Source organism: Thrips palmi, unplaced genomic scaffold, assembly GCF_012932325.1.
Source record: "Thrips palmi isolate BJ-2018 unplaced genomic scaffold, TpBJ-2018v1 HiC_scaffold_12, whole genome shotgun sequence".
In the NCBI taxonomy this organism is placed as follows: Eukaryota; Metazoa; Arthropoda; class Insecta; order Thysanoptera; family Thripidae; genus Thrips; species Thrips palmi.
In genome coordinates this window covers 9,396,624-9,420,386 of record NW_023144623.1, presented here as the reverse complement: position 1 = coordinate 9,420,386, position 23,763 = coordinate 9,396,624, and the positions used below count along the sequence as shown (strand labels likewise).

The 23,763-nt window shown below is 45.6% G+C and overlaps 5 protein-coding genes across 7 annotated transcripts; 4 read left to right on the top strand and 1 right to left on the bottom strand.

Annotated features, from left to right (window-relative positions):
• Nucleotides 1-132: 132 nt before the first annotated feature.
• Nucleotides 133-7,421, top strand: LOC117640679 (zinc finger protein 271-like). Of its 3 annotated transcripts, none has more exons than XM_034377479.1 (3): nucleotides 133-213; nucleotides 656-744; nucleotides 1,113-7,421. In XM_034377479.1, exon 3 carries the CDS (start codon nucleotides 1,198-1,200, stop codon nucleotides 2,644-2,646), a length of 1,449 nt encoding a protein of 482 aa, XP_034233370.1. In that variant the 5' UTR covers nucleotides 133-213; nucleotides 656-744; nucleotides 1,113-1,197; the 3' UTR covers nucleotides 2,647-7,421. The 3 variants fall into 3 exon arrangements, with proteins under 3 accessions (XP_034233370.1, XP_034233369.1, XP_034233368.1); XM_034377478.1 differs by having other exon boundaries at nucleotides 133-222; XM_034377477.1 differs by having other exon boundaries at nucleotides 138-744.
• On the bottom strand, nucleotides 7,419-12,121 carry LOC117640677 (PR domain zinc finger protein 15-like). Its single transcript, XM_034377471.1, has 14 exons — nucleotides 11,899-12,121; nucleotides 11,765-11,829; nucleotides 11,452-11,637; nucleotides 11,250-11,372; nucleotides 11,053-11,181; nucleotides 10,900-10,972; nucleotides 10,598-10,806; nucleotides 10,426-10,509; nucleotides 8,770-10,320; nucleotides 8,385-8,688; nucleotides 8,218-8,300; nucleotides 7,984-8,119; nucleotides 7,781-7,897; nucleotides 7,419-7,685 (listed from the first exon to the last, which is right to left on the bottom strand). Exons 1-14 carry the CDS (start codon nucleotides 11,966-11,968, stop codon nucleotides 7,558-7,560), a joined length of 3,258 nt encoding a protein of 1,085 aa, XP_034233362.1. The 5' UTR covers nucleotides 11,969-12,121; the 3' UTR covers nucleotides 7,419-7,557.
• LOC117640680 (telomere length and silencing protein 1 homolog) lies at nucleotides 12,081-13,649 on the top strand. Its single transcript, XM_034377480.1, has 6 exons — nucleotides 12,081-12,347; nucleotides 12,432-12,546; nucleotides 12,627-12,775; nucleotides 12,861-13,079; nucleotides 13,181-13,314; nucleotides 13,408-13,649. Exons 1-6 carry the CDS (start codon nucleotides 12,214-12,216, stop codon nucleotides 13,584-13,586), a joined length of 930 nt encoding a protein of 309 aa, XP_034233371.1. The 5' UTR covers nucleotides 12,081-12,213; the 3' UTR covers nucleotides 13,587-13,649.
• Nucleotides 13,650-13,854: 205 nt separating this feature from the next.
• On the top strand, nucleotides 13,855-15,889 carry LOC117640354 (pyruvate dehydrogenase [acetyl-transferring]-phosphatase 1, mitochondrial). The gene is made up of 3 exons (XM_034376812.1): nucleotides 13,855-14,224; nucleotides 14,373-14,514; nucleotides 14,612-15,889. Exons 1-3 carry the CDS (start codon nucleotides 13,994-13,996, stop codon nucleotides 15,763-15,765), a joined length of 1,527 nt encoding a protein of 508 aa, XP_034232703.1. The 5' UTR covers nucleotides 13,855-13,993; the 3' UTR covers nucleotides 15,766-15,889.
• Nucleotides 15,890-18,423: 2,534 nt separating this feature from the next.
• Nucleotides 18,424-19,839, top strand: LOC117639851 (uncharacterized histidine-rich protein DDB_G0274557-like). The gene is made up of 3 exons (XM_034375793.1): nucleotides 18,424-18,444; nucleotides 19,301-19,380; nucleotides 19,458-19,839. The coding sequence occupies exons 1-3, from the start codon at nucleotides 18,424-18,426 to the stop codon at nucleotides 19,642-19,644; spliced, it is 288 nt and encodes a 95-aa protein (XP_034231684.1). The 3' UTR covers nucleotides 19,645-19,839.
• Nucleotides 19,840-23,763: the final 3,924 nt, after the last annotated feature.

Below are 23,763 nucleotides of genomic sequence, written 5' to 3'. Positions count from 1 at the left end.
ATGAGTGTATCTTAACTTTCTTCATGATGCTCCAGAATCTGCCCTAAAGATGACTCCTACAAAGAGTGAAAAGAAAGTTTTGCACAAAACTCAACTATGAATATGACTCAAGCTTGTTTTCCATACTATTGCAGATAAAATCAAAAGATGAACAGAACGTCATTTGAAGAGGACACCATCGAATCTTGTGTTTGTCTTCATTTATTCCCTCTAGTACGTATTGTGAGTAACCCCTCAGTTCCTTATTCTTACCCTTTGCCAGAAATTCAAACTTCTCAGTGGATTTTGGAGAATTCATTATCTATGGCCATTTTTATTAAAACCTACTTTGAATTGTATTTACTTTGTTTGATTGAATAAATTGTAGATTTTTTCAAAATTTGTTTGAGCATATGAAAAGCTCATCTCCTGCATGAGAAGAGGAGTTTCTACCAACCATCACGACTTCATAGAAGATTTTTAAAACTTATTTCGTAGTTGTTTGGCAAAAAAAGTCACCTAACATGAATAAAAATTTTAAGTCTTTATTTTCAAAACAATTTAAGCTTAAACTTAATTCAGATAATTGACCTAGAGAACTCATGTTCATTAATTTTGAATCAATATTTTGATTGATTTATTGATAATTTTTCCTTCATTCCTTTTGCTGTGCCAGACATGAAGTAAAAGCCATCTCCGAGTTCAACAGAAGAGGATTTGCATCAAAAACTCACCATCATCATGCTTCTGAAACCTACCCAGGAGGTACTGAAAAGAATAGAAAATTATTCAAACAGTTCCAAATCTAAGGAAACAAATTATCTAGCTTGATGTAACTTCTGCTCATTATGGCAGTTTATTTGGAGACTGCCTCTTCATACTCATTAGTAAATTTCCTTTTCTATTCCATCAAAATAATTTTTTCAAGTAAAGAAAGCTATAAAAGAAGCTTTGTTTTTGTAAAAATAATTTTTTTGAGTTCTGGAACTTAGTAACTTTACATTAATAAACTCTATAATCCTCCTTGAAACATTTCAAGAGTTCCACATCAAGATTACATTTAAAGATTAAAATAAAGTCTGCAACAGACCCTTCTTTGTTTGAGTTGTAACATTATGGTTGTTACATTTCAGGTTTCAATCAAGAGGAAAATTTTCATTCTCAGAATACCATGCATCTCGCAAGTCAACTCAAGTGTTTGGTTATCAAAATCGCCCCATGGAGTCATCATCACAGGCCCCTTTACCAGGGCCTGGTGCATTTCAGTGTGCTCCCAAGGAAGAGATGGCTGCTGCTGCTGCTACATCTCATGGAAAAAAATATCTGAATGCATACCAGGACAGCAGCTCCTCTACTTCTTCTGACAGCTCTGATTCATCTGATGATAGCTATGTTCCACCAAAGAAGTTACGGGCTTTTGCATCCAGAACAACCCGTAGTAACCGGACTAAGAAAGAAGAACCCGTCCGCAGGTCAACAGATTATGATAGCATGCTTAGGTGTTTGATGTGTCCTAAACGTTTCAAACGCTCCTGTGACTTATCTCGTCATGTTGCGTCTGAACATTCAGATATTAAAAGTGAACCAGAAGAAGAGCAGGCAGAGGATTCTGCATGTGACGAAGAAATTTTGGGTAACAATGAAACAAAAGGTGACTCTGCCTCACTCTCCATCAATGAAAATCTGATGAAAGAGAGACCCAAACAAGCAAATCAAGTAACATGTAACAACTGTGACAGAAAGTTCAGATCAAAGGAAGCACTGCAACGTCATGTCACTGGAGATCGTTGTATCTTGAACTCTCCTTTGATTCCTGGCAGTCCCATTAACTTGAATGTGTCTGAGGATGGCAATGACCATATTGATGCTAGCAGCACTGAAGCTAGTACTGCTGCCGGAAAAGTAGCTGATGATGTTAAAATTAAAGAGGAAGATGATTTTGATGACATGAAGGATTCCGATTACAGTGTGAGTAGTGAGGAGAGTTTCAAGAAAGAGAAGAAGGCACGTCCTGGGCCTAGCAAGGAGAAGCCAATCTACAAATGTGAGGTTTGTAACAAGCAGTTTAAATTGAAAGAAAGTTACACAACTCACACTAGAATTCACACTGGTGAGAAACCCTTTACATGCCACATGTGTGGTAAGCAATTTTCCCATTCAGGAGGCCTGTCATATCACCTTCGTCATGTCCACATGGGAATCAAAGAGCACCCTTGTGATATTTGTGGAAGAAAATTTGCATTGAAAGCTGCAATGCAAGACCATAGACGCATACATACTGGTGAGAGACCATATGTTTGCGATGTTTGTGGCAAATCATTCAAAAGTAAAGCATCACTTTACATTCACAGTAAAACTCACACTGATCAATATCCTCATCCATGTGAATACTGTAGCAAGAAATTCAGATGGCGCCAGCAGCTTTTGGGACATCTTACTACGCACACAGGCGAAAAGAAGCATCACTGCAAAATATGTAACAAGGGATTTGGTGTTCGTAATGATTTGACTCGGCATGAGCGTATTCACTCAGGTCAGAAGCCATTTAAATGCTCTGTGTGTGGTCTTGCTTTCGGTCAAAAGCGATACTTAAAGAATCATCTTAAATCTCGTCATGGAATTCTTCGGTTGGAAAATGTAGAAGCTACAAATGAATCAACATTGTAAACTGCTCATTATGGCATATATTACTTAATGTCATTGGCACTTGTCTCCATATTCACGTCGTGACTGCTTACATTTTATAGCGGGCTCAAACATGGCAATGTGCTCTAGGTTGACTTTTTATTAATTTTACATTTAGTGCTTTTCTTATACTGCCAACATTTGAAATAACTTGAGCTTTGGTCTCTTTTGTACTGTTATCTATTGATTTATGTGTTAGTTTTACCTTTTTTTTCCTTACGACAAAGTTCTTTATGTTTCTGTTGAACATTGAATAGCAATTTTGTTTTGGAAATCAACACCAAACTTGAAGTTTTGGGGACGAGATCTACAAAGTTCTACTTCGAAACGGCATTGGTACTGGGTTTACATGTTCTTATATTTAAAAATTGACTAAACTTCATCACTGTGTATATATGCGCACGCGCGCGCGTGTTTGTGTGAAATGGCTCAAAACTTTCGTGTTTAATTACCTGTTTAGTATTAGGATGTTCGAATTGTTTGAGATTGGGCTAATGGTCTTCCACCCAGATTGATATGAAAAATGTGCTAATGTTTATTCTTGGCAGATTTGGAGGCCTGCCACAAGAAATTGATCTGTTTTGCTCTTCCACCTCCATAGTTAAATTATGTTATGAGCTTTTAACAAGAAAATACTAAAGAAATATGAAGAGGAACTGTTGAAGAACACTTCCTTTGAATATTAGCTCATTTGTGATTACAATTTGTTTGGATAAGATTTAAAGAGGGTTGTCAATATTTCAAGAGAAAGATGCATCATAGAAGGGATTTGCATCACATTTGTAACTTAGAGTAATATTTATTTGCAGTCTCTTAATGGTCAAATGAGTTTCATAAAAGCCACTGCCTATTATTTTCATCTCAAACTAGGAATTACCCATTCTGTTTTCAATGTGAAAGGTGCCTTTTGTATGTCAATTCCCAAATCCATGTTGTTTTCTTTTTAGGTCAAGTGTGTCAAAGCTTGAGCTATCACTCGTAAAATGTGTGAGGCTCTGTGTCTAATGTGGTCAGAGGCCTAGGTTTGTTTTTAATGGAAAAAAAGTTTAGGGAAGGGGTATTTACATTTTCTGATTGTCATGGAATCTCTTGATTTTAATTTCAATTCTAAATTGGAAACCGTCCTAAGGAATGCAAAGTAATACTGAAACCTAAGTGCGTTGTTGATATTTTGCCAGAGTTTCTTATTTTTCTTTTCCCCCTCTTGTATAAGTCTGAACCTGAAAAATGTACTTTATGGGAATCAGGCTGTTGTTCAGACAACTGAAGCTCAAATTTCTTGTCTCCTTGATTTCTGTTATGATATGGATAAAAAATTTCTAGGCATGGGCCAGTTTTGAAAAGCTGCTGAGCATTTGTGTGTGATAAAGTTACTACGGTAACCCTTTGGGAAGTATTGACGTATTGACTCGGGATGGGTCTTTCTAAGACACCATGTACCTTATTTTTTTACTTTCATTTTACATCTGAAGTGAATGGAATATTGTATAGATTTGCACTAGATTTGTGATGAAGTGCATCCATCTTTATTTCTTGTTAAGCACTTTTGCTTCCTACTCAATCATTCTTCCTACTCTGGAAAGTAACTATTGTTACTTCAGAGAACAGCATGTTTGACTCATATTTTCATCACATTATTGTAGGTTCAGATATTTCTGTGTTTTTGATTCTGTTATGTTCTTGTCCATTCTGTTGTTGAATGACATGTCTTAATACAGCCAATTTTCATTTGTTTGGTGTATTTGTGTTCTGCAGTTTATAAACTTACTTTATGTAGTATAATCTACCAGTGTATCTCGTTGCAAACTCTTTTTGTAATTATTGTTTATGAAGCTCCCTTTGAGAACTCCAACCAGATACGGACCATGCTTGTACTTATACTGTGGTGATGAGGTGTGATACGTTGTGATTTCATCTATAAACTTCAACTTGTTTAAATTTTCTGATTATGAGATTTGATTTTGTGTTTTTAGGGGACGGCGGCGGCGTGTCTCCCTTTTTGTGTTAGGTATTATGTGTTACTTATTCACTGTAAGTGCTTAACCTGAACATATTGTAAAACCAAGCTTCGTATATGGTGTTGCGCAAGCCTGCCTATTATGCTTGTGAGAGTTGCTCACTGTCAATTATTTTGCTATGCAGGATATACATCATCCATGTGCCTTAGTATCAACTGTTGTGTGGTAACAATCGGTTCCTCTACATGCTCTTAATTTCAAAAACAAATTCAGTACTTAAAATGGGCTTTGTACTGCATGCAAATGTCTCTTAAAGCAGAATTTTGCTCACCGTCGTTTTGACATACACTGTTATGATCCTTCGTCCGAATTTGTTGAGTTACCTGAGATGAATTATATTTTAGATGTTGGTTATTGATAGTTGCAGTGGGAATACCAATGACCTTTCTATTACATTGCTCATTCATATTCCAAGTAAGGCTACTTTGCTGCTATGTATAAGTAAACTTTATGATTTCTTGTTGATAATTTAATCATTTTTGTTTGATCAGTGAAAATTTTATTTTATATAACAGATTGTGTCTGAGCAACAAAGGCTGTGACATAGCTGCTGATTATTTCTGGTTTGCTGTTATGCAGTGAATGCAGAAAACAACATGCTCTTTGTCATTTTTTACTTGACCTTTTGTTGTGACTTTACTTTAATATTTTCTGTGTACAAATTAAAGGAAGAATTTCTTCCTGATGCATATATATATATTGCTGTTCTGGAAAGATTCAAGGTTTGCAAATCTCATCTGCATTACCAAATCTTCTGCTTCTCCAGAAACAGGTGCACCAAAGTGACCACAATATTATGAACAAATGTAAGCTATTTCATAAGGTTTTCAAGGGGTATGGTGTATGTTAATTTGCATCTCCTCTTCTTTTTAAATATCGTTTATGGTTAAGTTAATTTTACTCATGCATATAATTTGCAAGCAAAACTACAACTGGTGACTTGATTTGGTAGTTGATTATATCTATTTACATGTTATCACTATCTATATAATCAAGGCAGTTTGTGTAATGTTAAATGTGATGCAATATAACTACAGCTTCTGAACTATAATGCAATGAAAGTTAACCTGAATCGTAGGAACGAACTCTGTGGTTAAATGTTTTTATTTAGACGGTCTTAGGCGACCTGGTGATCTTGATTCACATATTATGTCACTGTTTCTTGGTAGTTTTTTTTTTCTCATGTATCTAGTTTTGCTTGTAGCTCTTTATATTACTTGAAAATAAAAAGGTTTATAGATTTGTTATAGTATGTAGTAATGTGGATAGTTCTATCTTTATGCTTGTTTTCATGGTTGTGCATATGTGCCAGTCATACTTTAAATTTTTTTTTTCAATGTGGGTAATGATTCTCTTCACATTAGTGGCTTTCTAAAAATTTCAGAGTGTGTAGGTTGCTGGTAGAGAACTTAATTATTATCATTGCCACTGCAAAGGATCTTTCCTTCATTCGGCTAATACCACGACTTGGATATTGTTGATCTATTTTCTTTAGGACTCCTTCTGTAATGTCAAATTTGCATCTTCTAATCTTTGTTCTAGTCATGGCTTTGATTGTACTATCTTTACTGGTTGCTTCTGATCAGCATGTGTTTTCTTTCAAAAGTGCAGAGTTATTCGCAGTTTCACAGAATTTTTAAGTTTATATGCCTAAATAGGTTATTGTTAATGTTTTTAAATTGAAACTTCATTGTAGTAGTAGTCCCCCAATATTCTACAGAACTCATTTTTAAATACCAGTTGATGTGTTCAAAGGCGTTTATAGCTGTAGAGTTTTCTGAACAATGTAATGACTGAATATGCCGACAGATGCAGCACTCTTTGGCTTTCTTCTCTCAGTTCTCTCTCTTTCTCAATTTTCTCTCTTTCTCTTTTCTAATATAATATGTTTGATAAACATTCTTTCTCCCTTTACATCAGGTGTAGGAAATGCAATGTTAGAACCAACATTTTCTGTGTGTGTAGAAAATTCATAAATATGTTAAGACCAATTATTTTATCCCTGCAAATACGTATATTGTTTGAATAGCACTGGAGCTTGGCCCCAAAATATGTGTGCTTTGCTTCATTTGTAATTTTAAATTTCTTTATTAAAATCTTAAGTGTAGTATGAAAAAGATATTGAGATGTAGCCAGCTTGGTTTTAGAGTTCCTCAGAACTCTACTGGATGTAAGTCAATGATTTAAACATCAGAACAAGTATGCCTTTCATAAATTTCGTTATCTTTAGTTCACGTGTACTGTTCTTAGACTGTACTTATTTTAAACGCCTGTGTTTTTTGTTTAGTTTTTTTTTTAATTTGATATGGTACAGCTCAGGATGTTGTCGGTGGACTGCATGCCTAGTCCTGCAAGAAGTCTGATACAATTGACATCTGTGATGCTTTGGGATAAAATGCCTTGAACTTGGTAAGACTGATTTCAGATTTTTGTAAGAAGGAACTAAGACTTGAAAGGTGTGGGGTTAAACAATTTGTAAGAGAATCTAGGCAGTAAAAGACAGAAATGGCATAGGTTTTGTGACAGTACATCGTTACTATTTGCCTTGGGGAAGGAAGTAATTTTGAAGGAATTGAATTGGCTTGAAAGGATTGTGATAAGAATTTCTTGATATGTTTTTTTTTGTACGTTTTATTTGGCATCACTGTAGGCCAGTTGAATACCATCACCTGGTGATAGATGGTACTGAGCTGGTTTTTGCAGTACTCGTATATGTGGAATAAAGGTACTACAAAATTATTTCTTGTAAGTTTCTATTTCTACTCACTCCCACTGCATATCTCAGCCACATAAAAATACACATCAAACCCAAAATGTTATCTCTGACAAGAGAAGGAAGACTAGAATAACAATCTTAAAGTATTCTTTCTTACATTTACTCTCTAACAGCATCATTACACCACACAAAGTCTTGGGAGTCACCTTCCTCACCATTTGATGTTTCTACCACGTACAATAACACACTGTTGTTTCCATTGATGTCTTCCATCATAAAAGTACCCCCTGTTACACAAAAAAAAGAAAAGAATCAAATTTTGTATAAGGCACTGGTAGAAAAAATTAATGAAGCTGATGCATTAAGGTGCAGCCTTACAAACCTGGGTCAATGATATCACAGCCAAAAGCAGCAGAGGTGAGAACAGGTGTTGTGTTAGGTACATTACTATCAGATGATTCTTGGTCTACCAGTGTTAGTAGTATTTCGCCTTCTGAACCTGGAAAGACCGAATATTATTGCACACTGTTTGAATTTTCACTTGATATTCATTAAATCTATTGATTATTTCTGTGCTTCACATACCTTGGACACTCTCAGACACAATGACAGAATGCTCCTCACCCAGCAACATTGTTGACTCGGTTTGAACATAGTCCGGTAAAAAGTTATCAATGAGTGTCAGTTGTTGAGAGGGCTGAAGCATAACTTGAGAATCCACCTTAAAAGACACAATGAGATATTTTTTTAAAAGTTCCGTGAAAACCAGTAATATCTTAATTTATTTAACCTTTTTGACACTCCTGGTTTAACACTGACCTGGTTTGGATAAGTTACTTGAACTTCAGGTGTTGAAATTGGAGAAAGTGTGAACACTTTAGATGACACCGTGTCAACAGGGGCTGAAAACGAAAATGCACAGTATAAACATAGATGATCCATCATACAAGCCATCTTGAATTTGATTATTTGAGAAGTAACAATACCTCCTGTCAGAATACTTTTGTTTTGAAAATGCATTTTCCGTAGCGATTCTAATAAATGCTGGCGTTCTTCCTGCTGTTTAGGGGATAGTTTTAGGTCCCCTGATAGTTGTAATAAATTTTCTGGGAGCTCAGCGAGAAGAGTATCTAGGAAACCTGGAGCCGACCACTCTTCTTGATGTTCGCCATGGGTTTTCTCTAGGTGGCGGCGGACTGAGTGTCGATGTCGAATAACAGTATTGCAAAATTTGCACAAGAAACCACGATTTGAATGGTATAGTTGACGATGGGTATCTAGTAAGTGTTTCTGAAATTAATAACAGTAATTAAAATGAAAGAAATTTTCAACTAAGAGAACTGGGCATCTAATTCCAACAAAGGCACAAACCTTTACAAAACTTCTCTTGCAAGCCTCGGCCTCACACTGAAATATTTTTCCCTGAGTGTGCGATAGTACATGAATATTGAAGTATTCCTTAGATGAAAATGATTTCTCACAGTATTCACAATTATAAAGTCGTTCAGAAGTGTGAGTTTGCATATGTTTAAACAAATTTCCCTTCTGAAAAAATTCTTTTCCACAAACCCCACAGGCAAAGCGTTTGGATCCTTTATGAATAAGTGAGTGGACATAAAGACTCTTTTTAGTTTTGTACTTCTTCCCACAAATTGAGCAAGGAAAATTGGCATCCTGATGAACACGCAAATGTTCTTGTAAAACATCTTTCCTATGAAATCGCTTTTTACAAATACCACATTCAAACTTCCTCTCTTCATGAAGAAATCTATGAGTCTTCATGCTAGAGGAACTTTTAAATATTGCACCACAAACTTCACAAATAAAAACTTTTCTTTCAGGTGACTCACTCTGACTTAGTTCTGGAATGCTATCATCCTTTTTTTTGGCATGCTTCTGTAAAGAATGAGATTTACAAATTTTTGATTTAGGAGGACCAGATTTGTTTTTATTCAAATCATGTGCCTTAAGATGAGACTGTAATTTAAATTCTGATTCAAATGATTGTTTACACAAGAAACAGCTTATCATGACCTTCCCCGGTTCCAATTTATTTCCACTACATCGATGACACTTCAAAGAAAGCCTCGATGCAAAGTTTCTTTTGCATTCACGGCAGGAAAACTCTCCTGTATGCATGGGGACATGCCGTTGTAGGTATTTCTTTGCTGAAAACTTTTTTCCACAAGTGGAACAAGGGAACCATTCTTTGGGTTGAGAGCATGAGTGAGTTTTCAAATTTTCCTTGCGAGCAAACACTGCCAGACAAGTAACACAAGTAAATTCACCGGTATGCTTGCGAAGGTGGCGGTATAAATATGAGCATTTTCCAAAGGATTTATGGCAAATGTCGCAATTATATGCTAGATTTTCATTTTCATGTTCCCCTAGGTCTGGACTAGAGGAATGATGTGGTGAAACCAGACTGAAAGATGCATCTGAAGGTTCACCAATATTAGGTTGCGTCATTTTGTCAGAAACAATTCTATTTGTCAGAAAAGTTTCATTTCCATCAGTTGGTGCTGCCACAATGAATGTTATAGGTTCTCCAGTAGCTAGAGCTTTGTCTAGGTCCTCAGCTCCACTTAAATTGACAGTTTTTGAAAAACTTTCCCCATTATTTGACTGGATTACCAATTGCTCACTGTTACTTGCAACATGCAACTCCAAACCATTTTCACCAGATACATCAGATACATCACTACCCAAGCTTTTCTTGGGGCTTTGACTTATACTTTTACTATCTGAAGATAAGACACTCTTCTCATTATCCAGTTTTTCTTCAGAATTTTTAGAATGATGTGGTTGAACGGACTCATGAACAGAATCAACATCATGTTCCAGTTTGAGACCAGAAGTCTCTTTGAGATCAAAGCGCAGACCTTTATCTACCTGAGATTCAGAGCTCTCAAGATCTCTTGTCTACAATGGAATATTTCAAAATTAAGTATTAATAATTTTATGAAAAAAAACAAAACAAAAAAAAACATTTAGAGTTGTATAAAAATTGCTTAGTTTTGTTCATACCTGAGATTCATCAAGAGAAATCTTCATTTGTGTGGCTCCATCACTGGCACTTTTGTGAAACTTCAACATGTGCTTCTGCAGTACCTGAGGCATTAGACATCATCACAAATAGAGACAAATCTGTGCTTAATTTATCCATGCAATCTAGATCATATCATAACTTCTAAAGTACCTTTTTACTTAAGAAACGCTTAGCACAAATGTTACATTTTGGGTGATCATTTATTTGCTGGTGGTAATGTGTCATAAGGTGGCGAGCATAACTAGCAACATTTGATTCCTGCATACCACACAATTTGCAAATCCATACATCTCTTTCTCGTGAAGCCCCCAGAACATGAGCTGGCAGATGCTGGGCAAGTGTCTGTAGTAAGTCTTGACCTGATCCAATAAATCAAGAAGAACAAAAACACATCAGCAAAAAACAATTCACAGGATTCAATACTAGATCAGGAGAGGAAATCAAAATCATACCAAGCAAGACGGAGGCTTCTTCATTTGATTTACACCTCCCCTCTGCCTCATCAGCTAGATCAAAAAATCCTTCCTGGAGTAAAGCAAAACAGCACTTAATACCAAAGCCAAGGAAACAATACAATGAAAAAGAATCCCACAAGTCAGTGTCACCTCTTGGACGGAGTCGTCTGACAATGGTAGGGCCTGCAGTTTCAGCCCGTAATATAGCGCATACCATACACGAAGTTCTTCTCCTGGCTGCACATCTCTTGTTGTTGTAAAATAAATGCTTTGTTTCACCTAGAAATTTGGCACTTTAAAATGTTTTTGCCGAGTTAAATGAAACTACAAGTAATAATGCCACTTACATCATAGCATATGAGGTTTTGCTCCCTGATGTTAGTTGCTGCGGCAACAAGGCACATCCAATTACACAGCTCTTCATCAGTAGTATCCAAATAATAACCTTCATCCAAACTCTTACCAAATACCTTCAAAAACAAGTCATCAATAAACACAAAACCAAGATTCACTAAGGATCCACTGAAAACACAATAAACACAGACTAACTTTGAGGGGAAATACAATTCCAGGATGAAGATCTATTGATAGAGGTGATTGAAAAGGACCAAACTGAGTTCCTTGAGCAATTATTACATTGGAGATAACAGTAGTACTACCATCTGCCAATGTCTTGACAATGAGATCTTTGGGCAAGGTTTGTCTGGCCCGTGACAAAATCCTGGAATCATACACCTGGAAACGCGAGAGAAAAATGAACCATCGATGAAGAACCATAAAAAGTAGAAATACACCACATAGCTGTGAATTTTTAAACGCCTTAAAACAAAGACAGGTTTTCAGAGACGCAGCGGTATGTTACCTGTTTCAGACTTTGAAGTACAGAACAATTTTCAGTCTCATGATCCTCTCCACAAACGCTGCAAACTGAGACAAACCCTTCAATATAAATATCCATTTATGCTTTAGAATAATTTCGATTGAAAGTTGATTTACCAAACACTTGCAGGTTCAGGGTGGGACAAGGTTCACTATCAGAAAATGACATAGTTGCAGGTACCGACATGATTACTTGGAGTAAGATAAAATTTGAAAGAAAAGTGAAATATCTGAACTAGTCCAACTACTTAATTTCAATATTGATGGTTTCATAGCCGAAAAAGTAGTTGTGGGGTTGATTGATGTTTTGATCCTACAAAACCTAACCTCGCTTTCACGGCTGTAAATAACTTTGTTTACGTTTATGCGCACGACAGGACCGAAGGCGTTCGTCTGGATTGACGTTTGTTTTTGGGTTATTTCTTGATTATTATGGCTGAGTCCAATGATACTTCAGCGGGAAACGAAGGGAAAATACTGTTCAAACCGAAAAAAAGGAAGCCAATCCGTGCTAGGGAAGTTCATTCAGATGATGACAATGACAATCAAGAAGAAGAAGTAGATCTGTAAGTTAAGGTCTACTCTAACCTCGAGGAGAAAACATTTTACCATTCATTGTGTACATTTCTTCCCTGTATTGTTACTTCCAGAGCCAAACTTGAAGAAATGAAGACGGTCCAGAAACTAAGGAGACGCCCTAATGGTGTAAGCATTGTAAGCCTTGCCATTGGTGAAAAGGTTTCGATGGAAGAGGAAGATATGATTGTAAGTTATCATTTCCATACTATTATTTACTCATGAACATGGAAAGTTTTTAAGTTTGCTCATGGCTTCTAATTTTACAGAGCGATCCATTCAAAGCGAAGGCAGGAGGAATGGTCAATATGAAGGCACTCAAGAGTGGCAATGTAAAGCAGGTGGACGATGCTTATGATGTCGGCATCGGAACCCAATTTTCAGCTGAAACCAATAAGAGAGATGAAGATGAAGAAATGTAGGTTATGATCAGAATATTCATTCAGGAACATATACTGATATAAATGGCTTCTATTTCACTAAGTTTCATGAATATTTTCTAGGATGAAGTATATCGAGGAACAGCTGTCTAAAAGAAAATGTAAAACAAAACAGGAAAATGAAGATGGGCAGCAGGAGGACACTTCAAAGTATCTTTCCCCTGAAGAGGCTGCTCTTCAAGCTGTACCAGAACACTTAAGAGCCTCCTCTACTCGACGCTCTGAGGAAATGTTGTCAAATCAAATGTTAAGTGGAATTCCAGAAGTTGATCTTGGAATAGAGTGAGTATGGCACATGTACCTTGTCTTGGAACTAAAACAATTTTGTTTCAATCCACTTAGTTTAAATCTATCCGGTTAAAAAATATTTTCTTCCTTGATAGAGCCAAAATTCGTAACATTGAGGCAACTGAAGAGGCCAAGCTAAAACTGTTGTGGGAGCGACATAATAAGAAAGATGGCCCCTCACATTTTGTTCCAACAAATATGGCTGTTAATTTTGTTCAACACAACAGATGTGAGTACAATACAGTTTTTAATGATCTTTTTCTCCTAACAATGTAGCCAAAACATCTGCTGATTTAACCTGCGTGAATTTATTTGTCATCAGTTAACATTGAAGAGTCAGGCCCACCCAAACGACGCAGAAATGATGCTCCTGTGGATAAACGCAAGACCGGAACAGCAAGTACGAGTACCTCAGGCAAAGACGGAGATGATAAAGCGGGAGGAAAGGCTACGGACGACTATCACTATGAGAGATTTAAAAAACAGTTTCGGAGATTTTAATTTATGTTTACTTAAATTTTTATCATTCTACCTGATTATTTCAATAAAATATTTATATCCCAATGACTGTACCACTTCATACCTTTCCATAAAACAGCAATTATTCATATTTTTTTTCACAATTTCATTCACATGTAGCCTGAGGCTTGGCGCCGCTAGTTCGATACGGCAAGGGGGATTCCCTTCTATCTGCAAGTTGCCCGCGTATTTGAATTCCCGCGCCCTCCGGTGTTTCCGGGGAACAAAAGACGCGCGGAGAAACAGCGGAACGGAACGGAAGCCAGAACCAGACGACATGCGACAGACGATGCAAGGTGCTGTGATGCTTCAGGCAACTCTCAAAAAATAAGTTAACTGCTCTTTCAAACTAGTCATACAGTGAGATTTAAGAGAGAGATAATTTAAAAATGAGAGCCAATCAATTAGCATTGAGCTATGGAGCATGTCAAGGGTTCTGGGGTGCGAAGCGTGCACATTTTAGCACCTTGACGCGAAAGTGGTCAACAGAGTTGTTTTGTGCCCCATGTCAATATTTGCAAATGGTTAGTGGTTTCCGAACCACACTAGTCTCCCCTCACCGAAGGAAATTTCACTCTAGTCGTCAACTTTCTGCCCTTCAGCGTCTCTCACCTCAAGAGGTAATGGGAATAAATTTTGTCTTTCCTTAACCTCTTTACACACTTCTAAATGCACTTTATTTTTCTGCTGTGAAGCAAATTATTTAGTGGTATGTGCTGGTCAAAAGATTTATAAAAGAAACAAGTTTTAAAACAATTACTTTTACAGGTTACGGACAGATTACGTCAAAATGAATATACGCAAGAATTTAACTCCGGAGGATCTATGAAATCCTTTGACTCCAACCAGCTCTCGTCCAACAATCCCATTGAAGACACTCGGTCTGAAGCTCGCTGCCTCTTAACTGCCGGTAAATTTTTTTTGTGCTCATCCTCATTTGATTTCACAAAGAAGTCTTTTTGCATAATTATTTGGGCTTGTCTTCTGATTTAAATCCTATGTTCTAGGCATGCTGTTTGGTGTATTTGATGGTCATGGAGGTGCAGCTTGTGCCCAGGTCATAGCAAAGCGGCTTTTCCACTATATTACTGTTTGCTTGCTGCCTTCTGACTTGCTGCAGGAATACCATCAATCAGATTCAAACAAGAAACTCCTTGAGCCATACAATGACAAGTTACAGTTTTATGAGGATTTACAGCAGCTTTATGATAAAAGTTTCAAACTTTTTGTGGAGGAACTGGCAAATGAAAAGAAACAGAAAGAGGAATTTCAAATGAAGGATGCCCTAGTAAAAGCTTTTTTAAAATTAGATGGAGACTTGTCAAAGGAAGGGAAATTGAGTAATAATGGGGAGGTCAATAAGAGAACTTTGTCTGTAGCTATGTCAGGTGCTGTGGCATGTGTGGCACACATTGACGGTCCTCACCTCCATGTGGCAAATGTTGGAGATTGTCAGGCAGTCATTGGGGTTTTAGGTGAAGGCAATACATGGACTGCAAAGAAATTAACCGATGAGCATAATGCAGATAACATTTCAGAACTTAATCGGATAATCAAACAGCACCCTCCCAGTGAAAAGGATACTGTAATATCAAGCGATAGGCTTCTGGGTCAGTTAGCACCCCTTAGAGCTATGGGAGATTTTCGCTACAAGTGGTCTCGAGAAGAGTTAACAAAGTATGCTGTCCCCACTTACGGTGAAAATGTCATAGCACCTCACTACCACACTCCACCTTATCTAACATCATGCCCTGATGTTTCTTACCATAGGCTTCGTCCTAAGGATAAATTTTTAGTGATAGCTTCAGACGGATTATGGGACCTAGTGTCTCCCCTCCAGGCAGTTAGACTGGTGGGAGAACACATGAGTGGCAAGGTTACTCTTAGTCCATTTCGATTGCCAAATGCGAATATGACTTTGAATGATATTAATGAAGCCCTTCAGCAGCGGAAAGAAGTGTTAAAGTTAAAGCCTATCGACAAAAATGCTTCCACTCATCTTATCCGAAATGCCTTAGGGGGGTCTGAGTATGGGCTGAGTCATGCAAAATTGTCACAGATGCTCTCCCTTCCCGAAAGTATTGTAAGACTGGTTCGTGACGATATAACCATTACTGTCATTTACTTTGATTCAGACTATTTGCGACACTGTCCATTATAATTGTTCAGTATTTAAGTCAATGATGTGATTATGTTATTTTAATTGTGTAAGCTTTATTTGACCTGTAAAGCTTACTCATTGATGTGACTGATTTTTTTGCTCCAATATACTCTGCTTCTATTAAGTGTATTTTAATCACCGCAAGCCCTCCCCGCCCCCACAACTTAAAACAATATTAATTTTTGATTAAAAATTCAAATACGAAAAAGGGGGGCTGTCCAGGCAAGCAAGCGTGCGCTACAGACTACAGGCCCGGGCGCTAGGTCTTGGCGACTTCCTGTTGGCACCATGCGAACACCGCGAACCGCTGGAGCCACACCGGCACGGCGAGTCCGCTAGCGCTAGCGCCGTCCACGTCGAGTGAAAATGCTATCCTCGATTGATTCGCGACCCCCCTCCATTATGTCGCAATGCTCAGCCCGCTAGTCCTCGCGGGGCCCTGCCTGCCGTGCTGTTCGCCACTCATATGGGGCAGCCGCGCGCTCCGCGGCCGGGCCGGGCCGGGCCCCAGTGGGCTGCCTTGCCACTTGCCATTGGCTGGATTGGCTGCCCCAGGGCTGCCCCGCCGTCTCTGCCCGACGCGTGCGCGTGCCGGCAGGGCGGGCAGGGCAGGGCAGCACGCGTGCCGCATGCTTCCGCCCTGTCTGGCTGGGCCGGGCATGGCAGGGCATGGCTCGCCATGTCGCGCTTCCGCTTCGGTTTCGGTCCGGCCGGCCGGGGCAGCCAATGGCAGCCAATGACAGGCAGCCGCGCGTAAACCCTTAGCGCGTCTCATCGGGCCATCGGACACACAGCGGCTGCCTCTTGGTCCCTCGTCATCGGCCAAGCAGAACTCCGATTAAAAAGCTTAAATGGCAACGACGCAAAAATTGGAACAAGCTCAGTGCCGGAGGGTGATTGGCACCTCTGTCCAGCAGTCCAGCCTCCCCTCGCGACCCGTCTTCCGTCTCGTGGTCCGCGTTGCTCCTGCATGTAAACAAGACCCAGCCCGCTGTCCGCCCTATTCCTGTTCTGCAGCGGCGCGGCGCGCAGACTGGGCAGACAGCGGAAACGGTACTGACCCCGATCCCCTACCGGCCCTTCCCCCACCCAGGCAGCCAGCCAGGCAGCCAGCCGCTGCAGCCACCACCACAATCATAGTGACGCGGCGCGCGGTACCTGCTTCATGTGCGTCTCAAGCGCGCGCACGCACACACACACACACACACATGCGTGGAGCGCATTGCGGTGCGAATGCAGGCCGGTCTGAGCCCTTGGCTGCATTTATCGGTTCCGTTCCGCGCGCCGCCGCGCCGCCGCGCCGCCGCCGTCCACGCAATATCGGACTCGATGATTCCGTTCTGATGGCTTCGCCTGCGTCGCCAGGCTTCGCGAAGTGAGAGCAACGCGCGCGCCAAACACGTCCGTACGTCGGCCGCGCCGTCGTCGCTCTGCCTCTCTCGCACCCCTGCGCGACGCACCTCGAGTGCGAGAGAGACAGCGCTACGAAAGCACTCTTTGGAATGAGCAGCCTCCTGCGGGGGCCGAGGGCCTAACGTGTCACCTTAGTAAGGACGGCCATGTCCGAAATGGCCAGTCCGAAATGGCATACGATCAGTTGTAGTCTAGCCCGTAATGGTAATGGTAATGGAGCGCCTGCGAGCGTAGGCACCCCGCCACGCGCGCGTGTGCTGCGACACTGTGGGTGGCCTACCCGGCGGTCGGCAGGCGCTAGGCCGGCGGACGCCGGGCCTCCGGGACACCGAGACTCCAGGGCCGGGAGAAGATAACGATAAAATGTCCGGTTCCTTTTGCCTTTCCCAACCGGACGAGAAGACGCGGCATCCTAATGGGAAGGAGCCGTGACGCCACGCCCCGCCACGCCCCGCCACGCCGTGTCACAATATCAGGAAAGAAAAGGCAGAAAAATAAAAATAAAGCGCGAAGCGCGGCGCCGCTTTAGCACGCCGTAGGGCGAGCTGTAGGGCGCATCGGGGCCGTCGGGACCAGGCGCGGTTTATGGAAGCCAAGTGACGGCCGGCGAAAAAGCGGGAAAGTGTGGAGTGGCCGAATCTGAGGTAACGGCGGGCCGGGGGGTAACTGCCGCCCGTTTGCCGCCAGCCCGAGCAGCCGGCCTGCGGTAACTCTGGTGATAAATCAGCGGCGGGGTAGTCTCCGCGGTGATTCCAGTTTCGTTTCGCAGTTCGCAGTCTTCGCAGTCCGTCCACGCCGCCCCGTCTCTCTCGCACTCACGGTCCTCACGGTGCGTGACTCCGCGCCACGTAGCCGAGGTGTCCAAGTGGTCATAACAGCAGCGAGCACTGCCAAAGGCGACATGGCACGGGATCGTGCCCGACGCACCCGCCAAAAAAGCATCTGCGAATATCGTCTGCGTTTTGGCGGGTCGGCGCGGGCGTTCCGGAGCGTTCCGGGCGAGGGGGTTCCGGCGACGGCGGCGGCAGGGCGGCCGGGCCCCGGGTGGGGCTCGGGGGTAGAGCACGCTGCTCGAGAGAGGGGCGCCGCCGCCACGCCGCCGTGGCTCACGCTGCCGGCGCTGCCCGCGCTGTCCAGCCGATGGTATATAAGTTGGGTGAGGCGACGCGGTCGCTGGTCGCTGCGAACCTGCCGTCCGGACGAGCGTGTTGAGCCTCGAGCGCCTCCTCCGCGCCAACGACAAGCATGGCGTCTCTCAGGATAACCGTGAGTACAACCAGTGCGTTGCCGGAGACTGGTGAGGAGAAACTTTTCATCGAATCCAGCCGCTTTGCTGTGTACGTGTGCTACGATTCTCCGAGCCGAAGCCCCGAAAATAGTGTCTATAGTCATATTTTCTAAAAGACATTTCTCGGGTTTTGGCATAACCTAGATAATTACGGAGTACATAGCCATAGTCTCAACAACTCCACATTGATGCTTTAATGGTATTTATGACAATGACCGGACTACAGAATGCAGTTTTTCACATCAGAATATAATGTTGTAGTTAGCCAAATCATCCGGTGGAGGAGAATAGACGCGTGTTAAATTTCGGCGCCTAGAAAAGTCTAGGCTTGGCCATAGAGGGGCAGGGCAGACCCTCGGGCGAGCCAGACAGAGTGACGTCATGGCGGCACGGCGCGGGACACTCGATTGCACACTATTCGTGCGGAAGGAACTGGTTCCCGCATGCGTGCCGTGATCCGGAGCAGCAGGGCAGGGAGGGCCTCGCCGGCCTCGCCTTCCGGGCGCCACCGGGACGCGGCGGACGCAGGCATGCCGCGTGCCCTGCGTGCCCTGCATGCCCTGCGTGCCCTGCACGCCGCACCGCGCACACGCCACATACGCGGCCAGTTCGTCGCTCCGTCTCTCTCGCGCCCAGCACGGGGAGCCCCATGAAAGCGACAGAGACAGAGCGACAAACGACTCTTGTTGGAATGGCTCGGCTGACCCGCTCCAGTCTCGGTGACGCGAGGCTGTTACACGGGCTACGCTGGCTGGGCGAAGCACAGCGAAGCAGCGCGTAGCAGTGGCGTTGGCGGTCGGCGTCACGTTCTGACGTTCTGGTTTTGTCCCGCAGGTGGCGCTCGCCGTGCTCGCGGCCGTGCTGGCGATCGCCGTCTGCCTCCCCGCCCCCGCGCCGGGCGGCGGCCACCACCAGTGAGTCCCCCACAGTCGGCCACCATCCCTCTCTAGCGAGCCCTCCAACTCACCCTCGACTCTTCGCCATTTTGCAGCACCCGGGTCCGAATCCACGTCCCGCACAAGATCCACCACATCCACCACCACCACGTCAAGAAGGTGCCCGTGTACGTCAAGGAGAAGCACCACCACGAGCACGAGCACCAGGAGCCGGGCTACTACAAGAAGAGCGACAACCTGGACGATGGCCTGGAGGAGGAAGAGGAGGAGGACGAGGAATAGGCACTCCCCAAACCAAAAACTGAGTCCAAATTGTTGTTATTGTTGTTTTTTACGCCGCTACCTTTGCAAAGTCTGTGATATTGGTCGAGACTCGTTGCCGCCGGGGTTTGTCCGAGATGAGAGAGCACGCTGAGCCTCGTCCCCGCCATCCCTCGCTCCAGGACGCTCGCCTTGTGTACATAACTTAGTGTTTAATAAAGGGAAGGCCCCATCGAGCCCCAATCAAGTGCGTCTGTCTGCCCCTTCCCCTCACACGAGACGGCGAATGCTCACAAACCACAAGCCATAAGAAACGCACATCGTAATCTCACCTCGCTTTCCTGACCGCGCGAGACGCGAGTTAAGTTGCCCACACTGCGGGCGGAGCGAGGTGGAGTGCAGAGCTAGCGACCGTAACGTCTCCTCCAGCTGCACTGCGCTGCTGCGCCGACAGGGTAGGCAACCCTTCGGCCGCCACCGCCGCCTCGCCGGTCTAGTCGGCGCGGCGTCGGCGGCTGCCGGTCTTGTTGTTGTTTTGTTGTACCTGGTGTTGGAAAGCGGCTGCCCCCACACACTGACACACTGCGCGCCGCCCGCCCATAACTTTTGCCCGCTAAGTGGTGGCGAGCACGCCAGCAGCAGCCAGCAGCAGCAGCCAAGGCGGCTCATTCCGATCCGAACCTCGCTTTCAACGCCCTGTCTCTCTCGCACGCGCGGGGCGTGCTGGCGTGCCCGTCGGGGTGCGAGGGAGACGGAGCGACGAAGGCACCGCGCCGGCCGCGGCGTCGCCGGGCGTCGCCACACCGGCGCGGCCCGGGGCGTTGGAAATGAGGGGTCAGCAGCTGACCTGTCGGCCGGCGTGTCCCGGCGGAACCCCGGCGGAACCCTGGAGGAACGTACGTCCAGGCGGAAGGAAGTCACCCCGTGGGAGACGCCGCGGTCGCATCGTTTTCCTGACGGTTATTTCTGGGTCCCCGCTGCGCTGTCCGGCCGCACGACGGCGACGGCCTCCTTCGGGTGCTGGCGGTGCAGGCCGCCTCCACCTCGGCGACGAAGGCAAAGAGCACGCCGACGACGGCCCGGCCGCTGGAGACTCCCTTTCCACGCAGCGCCGGCCGATTCAGAACGGGGCTTTCGTCGCCCTGCCTCTCAGGGACGCCCCGCTGCAGGAGTGCGAGAGGGACAGGGCGACCACGTTGTGTACCGTCCGCACACGCGTGGGGCGTTATGTTATGTCACTTGCTCTCCAGCCGCCGTCGCCGTCGCCACTCCAGCAGTAAAAAGGGAGGGGAGGGCGCCACGGGTGTGGCAAGGTTTTCGGGTCACACGCGCTAACAACAGGAAGCATAGCCGCTCGGCGACAATCTCATATTCGGGCAGCCCACAGCAACTTCCTAAAAAGCGGTCGTCAGAAAGCTGGAGACATGCGAAGAAATGCTCACCAGTGCAGGTGTCGATGCCGGCGTGTCAGATAGGCTCCAGTCCCGCTGCCCTGCGCCGTGCCCTGCCGGACTACCGGACGGACGCCCGAGCTCTGGGTCAAGGCCGGCCGGCCCGGCCGGGCCGATGACGCTCCCGGACGGTCCAGTAGCGGACCCGATCCCGTTCCACGCCAAGCGACGCCAAGCCAGGCTGGCGGTGGTGATGCAAGAGGAACAATGGGACTTCCCTGCCGTCGCTTTGGAGTTGAAATCGATTCACTAACTCCCCCGCGGCGGCTCCAACGCTGTCCGGCGCGTCCGGCCCAGGACGACGACGGATGGCCGCTCGGTGGCACGGCGCACGCGGACAGCAGCGGGAGTCGCTCGCGGCGAACAACGAAGAGCGCCCCGTCAAGACGCGGAGGCGGCCGACAACCACGACAACCACGACGCGGCACCTGCTACGGGCTACGGGTCGCGCAGGGTCACCGACTTGACTTCCGATCGGGAATCTTCTTTGGCCAGGCTGCTTGCTGAAGGCGCCGTGTGCCTCTCCGTGCGAGAGAGACGGAGCGACGAGGACTTTGGAAGCAGCAGCCTGCGGAGCGAGTCAGAAGATCGGTCGCTCTGTCTCTCTCGCACCCGTAGGGAGGGAGCCACGAGAGCGACTGAGAGAGAGAGAGCGACAACCGCACGGCGGGCCATCCAACCCTTACCGGCCGAAACACGTATTCCTCCACTTTCCTCCTCACACACGTACGTTACACAGGCCGGGCGGACCTCTTACATTTTCGTATGCTTTTTGTTATTCCCGTGGAATCCACTGCTAAAAATGCACCGTGCCGTGCTGTCCAGCTTTCCAACCACCACTTCCACGAGCGGAGTCGGCCCGAAGTGTCGCCGCGCTCGGCCAGGCCCGGCCAGGCGCCTCGCAGTGTAGCGGCACGTACACACGCCGGCCAGCGACCACGTGCAGCAGTCTTGTTCCGAACTGAGCTTCGTCGCCTGTCTCTCTCGCTCCATGACGGCACGCCCCACGAGTGCGACAGAGACGGAGGCAGTCCAGTGCCGGCCGTAATAACACACGGCGGCCACACGCACAAAATACAGATTAAACAAAAAGTTGCGAAACCTTTTTTTTTGGCGGGGGACCAGGGCGTTGTTTGTGGCAGTGTGGTGGTATCCTTCCCCGCGCCGGACGTTGCCAGGCAGCCACCCGCTCTGCAGCGGCGTAGCCCTGCGGACCGCCGGGCCACCGCCGGGCCACCGCGACTGGACCCGCCAGATCCGTTTCCGGCGTCATGCAAATTATTTTATTGCCTTTATACGGCCAGCCTTATAGTGTGTGTGCGCGCGCGCTCGCAAGGGCCGAAGCGTAAAACTATTGTCTTGAGCCTGCTGCACGCGCCTGCATCCGCTGCACTGCAGGGGAAAAAAATTTCAGTTGCCGCAGGCATAGGTCAAAGAAAAGGGATCGAAATTTTTGGTCGCAGGATACACACTGGAAAAATGTACAATTCGGCTCGCCTGAAAGTGTTAAGATTTTTGGAATTTTTGGGGGGTAATTGCATCTGCCTGCAGGGCGCGGAGGGGCTTACGGAGAGAGACCAGACGAGGAGAGAAGGACCAGTGGAGGAGAGGGGCGGGGAGAGAAGGACCAGTGGAGGAGAGAGAGATGCGGCGTGGAGGAGGAAGCCGACGGAGAGGGTCACGGCTACGTTCGCGTGCAAAGTGACGGCATCGTGTGGACCGCCCCCACCCCCTCCCCTCCCCTCCCCTCCCCCGGAGGGAAAACGGCCGGCACGGCATTCCCCGTGTCGGCGTGCAGCTTATCCAAACAGTGTAGGCACCGATAGCATGTCGTGTGTTGTGTTCTTTCTTCCGGTCCACATCGAATCGTGAAGATGGCCCGCTGCCTCCTCGCGGCGGGGCGGGGCGGGGGGAGGGGGGGGGGAGGGGAAGCCACTTACGCCAGTCAATGAGGCAGAGAAAGAGAGAGACAAGGAAAAGAAAACACATTCGTTTCTTATTAATGAAAAGAGGCGTTGTTACGACGCTAGTTTGGCATTTGCGTGAAGCGGGCCGGTGCAGCCGAACAAGTACCTCCGTTCGCACACTGGCGGTGTCCTCGCGGGGCATCGCGGAGCCCAGACGGGCCAGGCCATTGGGCCGATGAGGTAACGCGCCTCAGAACTGCAACCATAATTCTCGGCGATTCTCCGTCGGTCCGTCGGTCCGTCTCTCTCATCGGCCGCCCCATCTCGCCGGTCGTGCGACGGTCACCCCAAATAACGAGAGCGTCGCGACGCCGGCTGTCGAAACGGTCCCGCATTTACCTCGACGGACATTGAAAAGTACACAGCGAGGAAAGTAAATTAAACGGTGCAGGTTTTTTCCCCCTGCCTCGGCGGCGGCGTGTTTCCCGGCCGCCTGCAGGCTGATTCCGGACAGTCGCTCCGTCTCTCTCGCACCCCCAGGGCCCCCAGGGCTCGGCCCACGAGTGCGAGAGAGACGGAGCGACGCCTGACGTATTAATGCGCCACACTCGCTTCGCATAAGCCTCCGTGCGATGCAGTGCGATGCATCCGGGGCGCCATCCGTCCTCCGCGCTCTGCGTCGCTCTGCGTCGCTCTGCGTGGCTGCGTCGCTCCGCGTAAGGCGTGTAACACAGAGCACACACTGCGAAAAAGAGAAGGAAAGAGTGATTGGACGCAGGAGA

Excerpts from the sequence above, each read along its gene's own strand:
- LOC117640679 (XM_034377479.1), top strand. The coding sequence starts at position 1,198 with ATGGAGTCATCATCACAGGCCCCTTTACCAGGGCCTGGTGCATTTCAG.
- LOC117640677 (XM_034377471.1), bottom strand. The coding sequence starts at position 11,968 with ATGTCGGTACCTGCAACTATGTCATTTTCTGATAGTGAACCTTGTCCC. Across the intron at positions 8,689-8,769 it reads GCAAGAGAAGTTTTGTAAAG|AAACACTTACTAGATACCCA; the intron begins GTTTGTGCCTTT and ends TATTAATTTCAG. Across the intron at positions 8,120-8,217 it reads AAGTAACTTATCCAAACCAG|GTGGATTCTCAAGTTATGCT; the intron begins GTCAGTGTTAAA and ends GTGTCTTTTAAG.
- LOC117640680 (XM_034377480.1), top strand. The coding sequence starts at position 12,214 with ATGGCTGAGTCCAATGATACTTCAGCGGGAAACGAAGGGAAAATACTG. Across the intron at positions 12,547-12,626 it reads TGGAAGAGGAAGATATGATT|AGCGATCCATTCAAAGCGAA; the intron begins GTAAGTTATCAT and ends CTAATTTTACAG. Across the intron at positions 13,080-13,180 it reads GAAGTTGATCTTGGAATAGA|AGCCAAAATTCGTAACATTG; the intron begins GTGAGTATGGCA and ends CTTCCTTGATAG.
- LOC117640354 (XM_034376812.1), top strand. The coding sequence starts at position 13,994 with ATGAGAGCCAATCAATTAGCATTGAGCTATGGAGCATGTCAAGGGTTC. Across the intron at positions 14,225-14,372 it reads AGCGTCTCTCACCTCAAGAG|GTTACGGACAGATTACGTCA; the intron begins GTAATGGGAATA and ends TTACTTTTACAG. Across the intron at positions 14,515-14,611 it reads TCGCTGCCTCTTAACTGCCG|GCATGCTGTTTGGTGTATTT; the intron begins GTAAATTTTTTT and ends CCTATGTTCTAG.
- LOC117639851 (XM_034375793.1), top strand. The coding sequence starts at position 18,424 with ATGGCGTCTCTCAGGATAACC. Across the intron at positions 18,445-19,300 it reads TGGCGTCTCTCAGGATAACC|GTGGCGCTCGCCGTGCTCGC; the intron begins GTGAGTACAACC and ends TTTGTCCCGCAG. Across the intron at positions 19,381-19,457 it reads CCGGGCGGCGGCCACCACCA|CACCCGGGTCCGAATCCACG; the intron begins GTGAGTCCCCCA and ends GCCATTTTGCAG.